The sequence below is a fragment of the Mercenaria mercenaria genome, chromosome 8 (assembly GCF_021730395.1).
Source record: "Mercenaria mercenaria strain notata chromosome 8, MADL_Memer_1, whole genome shotgun sequence".
NCBI classification, from domain to species: domain Eukaryota; kingdom Metazoa; phylum Mollusca; class Bivalvia; order Venerida; family Veneridae; genus Mercenaria; species Mercenaria mercenaria.
The window spans coordinates 44,237,667-44,243,666 of NC_069368.1; the positions used below are offsets into that span (position 1 = coordinate 44,237,667).

The following is a 6,000-nucleotide window of genomic DNA, read 5'->3' on the forward strand; positions in this document are numbered from 1 at the left end:
AATAGATATATTTTGTTCACATGGCTGTCCAAGGCGTTGTGGTGTGTTAGTATTCTGACAACACTGAACAGCTGTATATAAAAATTGTGGCAACAGCAGACAAGAACTGTCGCCATTTCAGATTCTATGAGGCCGTCATTGACGTGTCTAATATAAAAATCAAGTGATATTGAAAAGAGAAACATTTGTATACATTTTTCACGTTGGCCATCCATGTCAAATATGTGTGAAAAAGTCATAGTATCATACAGATACCAAGTTTTGTGATCAACTGTTCATTATAATTTCTGGCAATACTTAAGATTATCATTAATTTGTTGTCTTGTCTAATCTTAATTGGCTTGCCTAACACACAGATCAAGTTGTTGTTGACATTTGTGGCCTTTAATGGTCTTCATTTTTTGGCATAGTATTAACTGTTTCAAAATTTCGGTAGGTCAAGAGTTTTAACTTTCAGAGACAGGAGGGACCTGTGAATTGTCTGAAAATCACGTCTAATGCTCTACTGCAAAATAATGATAACATGCCTTGTGATGGTTGAATACATCTAAATCCAGCTTTTCGTTATTTCATATAAAATCCACTTACTTAAAAAGTGTATTTCGACATTTTCTAGAATATCAGATTATCAGATTAATTCCCATAAAGAAATATATTGCTGCTATAGAAAAAGAAAGGGAAAAAGAGGTATTAATTTTTCTTAAAGAGAGTTATACTTCATGAAATACAACTCTCTGAATTTATCTCTTTTGTCTTCTTTAAATGTCTCATTATACCCTCACCAAACATGTTTGGTGGGGGGGGGGCTATATAGGAGTCGGTTTTTTTGTGTCACTTCCAATCGCGTTGCGTCGCGTCCCGAAATCTATATCTCAGTTATTACTAAATGGATTTGATTCAAAGTTAAAATAGATGTTTCACCTTACCCCCACATCATATGACACAAGGTGCATAACTCTGACACCAATTTTTCATGAGTTATGCCCCCTTTTACTTAGAATTTAAGGTTAATTTTGATATATTTTCACTATATCTCAGTTATTACTTAATGGATTTGATTCAGAGTTAAAATAGATTATCCACCTTATCACCCACATCATGTGACACAAGGTGCATAACTCTGAAACCAATTTTTCATGAGTTATGCCCCTTTTTACTTAGAATTTAAGGTAACTTTGATGCATTTTCACTATACCTCAGTTATTACTAAATGGATTTGATTCAAACTTAAAATGGATGTTTCACCTTATCACCTGCATCATGTGGCATAAGATGCATAACTCTGTTTCCAGTTTTTCATGAATTATGCCCCCTTTTACTTAGAATTTAAGGTTAATTTTGATGCATTTTAACTATATCTCAGTTATTAAGAAATGCATTTGTTTCAAATTTGAAGTAGTTTTTCAACATCATCACCTACATATAACACAAGGTGCATAACTCTTGCACCAATATTTCCTGAATTATGCCCCCTTTTTGCTTAGAATTATACTTGTATAGTGTTTTGATACACTTTATCTGCACCTCTCTTATTATTTGATATTTTTAACACAGACTCAAGCTATTGTCCCATATTCATCCACCACTGGAGTCATTAAACACTCCAGTGACAGTTCTTGACTAATTTAAATGTTTTTGTTACACAGGTGTGACATCACAAAATACTGGTAAAGTTCGACTTTGTCTACAAACCATCAATTTTATATGTAGCTATGGCCCCTTTTCAACTTAAGATTTGTCAAACTCATGGTTGCTGGACAATAACTCATGAAAGGCTTGACAGATTTAGATAAATTTTGGTACACAGGTGTAACATCATAAAATACAGGTCAAGTTTGATTTAAATTGCACCTTCTTGTGGCCATGTCTTTCTTATGGTTGCCAAAGACAAGACTGTATTGTGGGGGTATTCGTCACTCCTGCGACACTTCTAGTTAAGTTCTTATGCCGCCAACTTAATCTAGCATGTGATAAGAGCATGATTTTGCAGATTTTGATTGAATTCTACCAAAACATGACGATACTGAGAAAGGGCATAAGGAAAGGAAGAAAGATTACCGGTAGGACTATTAATATTTACATTACTTGTGACCAGGTAGGATTAACAGTACATTTGATTGGATAGTTATATGGCATAGCTGGACAAAGAAAGTTAAATTTACTTATAATCTATTTACAGGTAAAGAAAAGAAGTTTAGAGGTTTGGGATAGTGAAGATAAGATGGAGGAGGCTCGGCAACAAAGACAGGAAAACAAAGAAAAAGCCAAGCAGAAAAAATTTGACAAGAAGGTCAAAGGTATTAGAATCAGATTCCAACATTATGAATATCTATATTTATCAAAGGTAAAAAGCTTATAATGCTTCGGCTTAAAGGTGGTCAATGTAACAGATCCAGTTATCCCCCTTTTTGCAATCAGTTTTTATCACTGTTGCACAACAAAGATCTTGCGTAAGGATGGTCAACTATCGTTCTTGCAAAACTAAGAGAAATTGAAAATTAATGTTAGTAATGATATATGCATTGGTTTAGTGTTTAAATAGTAAAATAACAGTAAGATGGAAATATGTAAAGCTGGAAATTCTTTTGAAATCAAAAGGAAAACAGTATAAGAACCATAACTCTATCTCAAATACATTTCAAAATATCTCACTTTTTAACTCGCCTGAATTAAAGGTTCAGGGTGAGCTATTAGAATAGATGGATGAGCCATCAATTGTCCACAATTTACATTTATCTTCTCCTCTGATACTGTAGGTCAGACTAACACCAAACAAAATGTACAGCATCCTGGAAAGGTCCTTTCTCAAGTGTGTTAAATTAATTTCGCTTGACCCCTTTTAGTGCCAGCAGGGTTTTTATACCCCGCCGAGGAAATCGGGAGGGGTATTGAAATGGCGTTGTCCATCCGTCTGTGCGTGCACACAATTGGTACCTTAGGTGGTGGGAGGTGTGGCCTAGGACAATAAAAATCCTTTGTATTCATTCCATAACCACTTAATTCTTTTTTTCCTTAAGTGGTCATTCTATTGTTTTCAAACAATGGAATGACCACCTAATACATGAATCGTATGGGCCTCCGTCCGTGTGTCTGTCCGCAGCCATTTCTCAGTAACTAGCAGGTAGAATTTCATGAAACTTGATATAAACATGAACCAACATACTGCGATGATGCCCGTCAAGTTTGTTTTTTTGATTAGTCAATTTCCCTTATAGTTAATGTCCTTGATTTAATGAAAAACGCCCAAAAATGTCCGTCCGCAGCCATTTCTCAGTACAATGTAACAAGCAGGTAGAATTTCATGAAACTTAAAATAAACATAAACCAACATACTGCGATGATGCCCGTTAAGTTTTTTTTTTTTGATTGGTCAGTTTCCCATAGAGTTATTGCCCTTGATTTAATGAAACATGTACGTCTGCAGCTATTTCTCAGTAACAAGCTGGTAGAATTTCATGAAACTTGAAATAAATATGAACCAACATACTTCAATGATGCCTGTCTTTTTTTTATGCCCCTGAAGGGAGGCATATAGTTTTTGAACCGTCTGTCAGTCTGTCCGCAATTCAGTCAGTCAGTCTGTCCGCAATTTTCATGTCCGGTCCATATCTTTGTCATCCATGGATGGATTTTCAAATAACTTGGCATGAAAGTGTACCACAGTAAGACGACGTGTCGCTTGCAGGACCCAGGTCCCTAGCTCAAAGGTCAAGGTCACACTTAGACGTTAAAGGTCATTTTTCATGGTAGTGCATTCGTGTCCGGTCCATATCTTTGTCATCCATGGATGGATTTTCAAATAACTTGGCATGAATGTGTACCACAGTAAGATGACATGTCGCGCGCAAGATCCAGGTCTGTAGCTCAAAGGTCAAGGTCACACTTAGATGTTAAAGGTCATTTTTCATGATAGTGCATTCGTGTCCGGTCCATATCTTTGTCATCCATGGATGGATTTTCAAATAACTTGGCATGAATGTGTACCACAGTAAGACGACGTTTCGCGCGCAAGACCCAGGTCAAAAGTCAAGGTCACCCTTCGACGTAAAAGGTCATATTTCATGATAGTGCAATGATGGGCATGTCCGGTCCATATCTTTGTCATTCATGCATGGATTTTAAAATAACTATGCATGAATGTGTGGCACAGTAAGACGACGTGTCGCGCGCAAGACCCAGGTCCGTAGGTCAAAGGTCCTAAACTCTTAACATCGGCCATAACTATTCATTCGAAGTGCCATCGGAGGCATGTGTCATCCTATGGAGACAGCTCTTGGTTTTAATTGGTCAGTTTACCTTAGAGTTATTGCCCTTTAATTGTTTAAAAATCTACAGATTTGTACATAACAAACCAACCAATTGGTAGAATTTCATTAAACTTCTTTCATTCTTTTCCATGAACATTTATTATAAACATGTGAAGTTGTGTACCCACACCTGGTCACCACGTTGCCTTGGTCACTCCTTCTCCCCCTCCCCCCCCCCCCCAAAAAATCATTCCTTTTTATTATTTTTTTAAGTTGTACCGTTCCCCCACCTCACTTCTCCACCCAGTCACCCTCGCTGCCCCCCACCCCCACCATAAGATAGCATTCATTTTCTGTTAAACTGATTTTGACTAATGAAATTATTTGCTTCTTAGTAACATCTATTTGCCGGATATATGTTTTTGCCATTCCTCACCACAAACCCTTTTGGCAGGGGATACCAATTCATCGAATTTGCTTCTTTTTGCTGTTTTGGAAACATAGCCTATACCCCAAAAAGTGAAGTGCTTATGAAATATAACTGCTTTGTCCGATATTTTTCAAATTATCTCCCTGTAGTACTTAGTTTTTCCTTTCTAGAGCATAACTCCAAAAGTACAGAAAAGATTTCAATGAAGTTTTGAATAAAGATTATATTTTGATTATAGGAAAAGTCAGTATTTTGGCCCCAAACTGAAAAGAGCCATACTTAGTCATTTCTGGGCCAGAAAATGTTCCGAATTTAACAACTTTGTTGAGAGTTTAGCACCTTAGATATGTCATATTTAGGCAGTAACATATCAACATTAGTGTTTAATATTATTGAATTGTATATTGATTATTGTATTTTAACAGATTTGAGGTTGGCAGTTAGAAGCAGTCTGCTAAAAAAGGAGAAAGGTTTACATCAACATGAATTTGGATCTGAATCTTATGATGAGGATGAAGATATGTACTCAAAAACGTGTAAGACTTGTAACTACACAATGACATATGAGAAAATGTGACAGATTAGTAACTACATGACAAATGTGATAGAATTCTTATAGAACTTGTAGCTAAACTACGAGTTTTGAGAATAAGAGAAAATGAGATACAGGTATAGGTACATGTATGTTCTGTAAAAGTATAGTGGTATATGTATATATTCTAAAACATGCAAAATTTTTAACTACACAATGAAATATGTGATAGAAAACATGTAAAGCTTGGAACTAAATTACAGGCTGAGAAAATGTTATAGATGTGTACTCGGAAATGTGCAAAACTTTTAACTACACAGCAATGCATAAAATATGTAGAAGGTAATTACTCTTGAAATGTGTGAAACTACACAATGACATATGAAAACATATGATACATATGTGTACCGAAAATGCTTCTTGTGTTGAGTTTATTTAAATGACAATGAAATAATACACATTCTTTATAGGATGAAATAAAGCATGTTTGAAATGAAATGAAATAAAGCACATTTAGAAAAGACTGAAATATAGCACCTTTTTATTGAATTCTTTGAAAATTGGGCTTATGAAAAAGTGGTTCTGATCAACAACTGAAGAATGCTTGGGACTATGACCTTCGAAGTGACTGTTGTTAGTAGATAACCCTTGTAGTTGTTAAGTTAATTAAGGCCATAGCGCCTTTGATATTGAGAATGGTTAAGGGGATCACATGGGTAAACTTTTTTCAAACCTTTCAGAATTGGCAAGTTACAAAGCAGTGACCTAATATGAAACAAGAGGGTCATAGA

The 6,000-nt window shown here is 35.6% G+C and overlaps 1 protein-coding gene across 2 annotated transcripts in view; it reads left to right on the top strand.

The window, feature by feature from the left end:
* Positions 1–5,738, top strand: part of LOC123566470 (DNA repair protein complementing XP-A cells homolog) — a 28,708-nt gene extending 22,970 nt beyond the window's left edge. For both annotated transcript variants that reach the window (XM_045360606.2, XM_053549814.1), the window contains exons 6-7: positions 2,180–2,297; positions 5,103–5,738. In XM_045360606.2, coding sequence (XP_045216541.2) covers positions 2,180–2,297; positions 5,103–5,254 — 270 coding nt within the window. In that variant the 3' untranslated portion in view covers positions 5,255–5,738. The remainder of the gene's footprint in view (positions 1–2,179; positions 2,298–5,102) is intronic.
* The last annotated feature ends 262 nt before the right edge of the window (positions 5,739–6,000 follow it).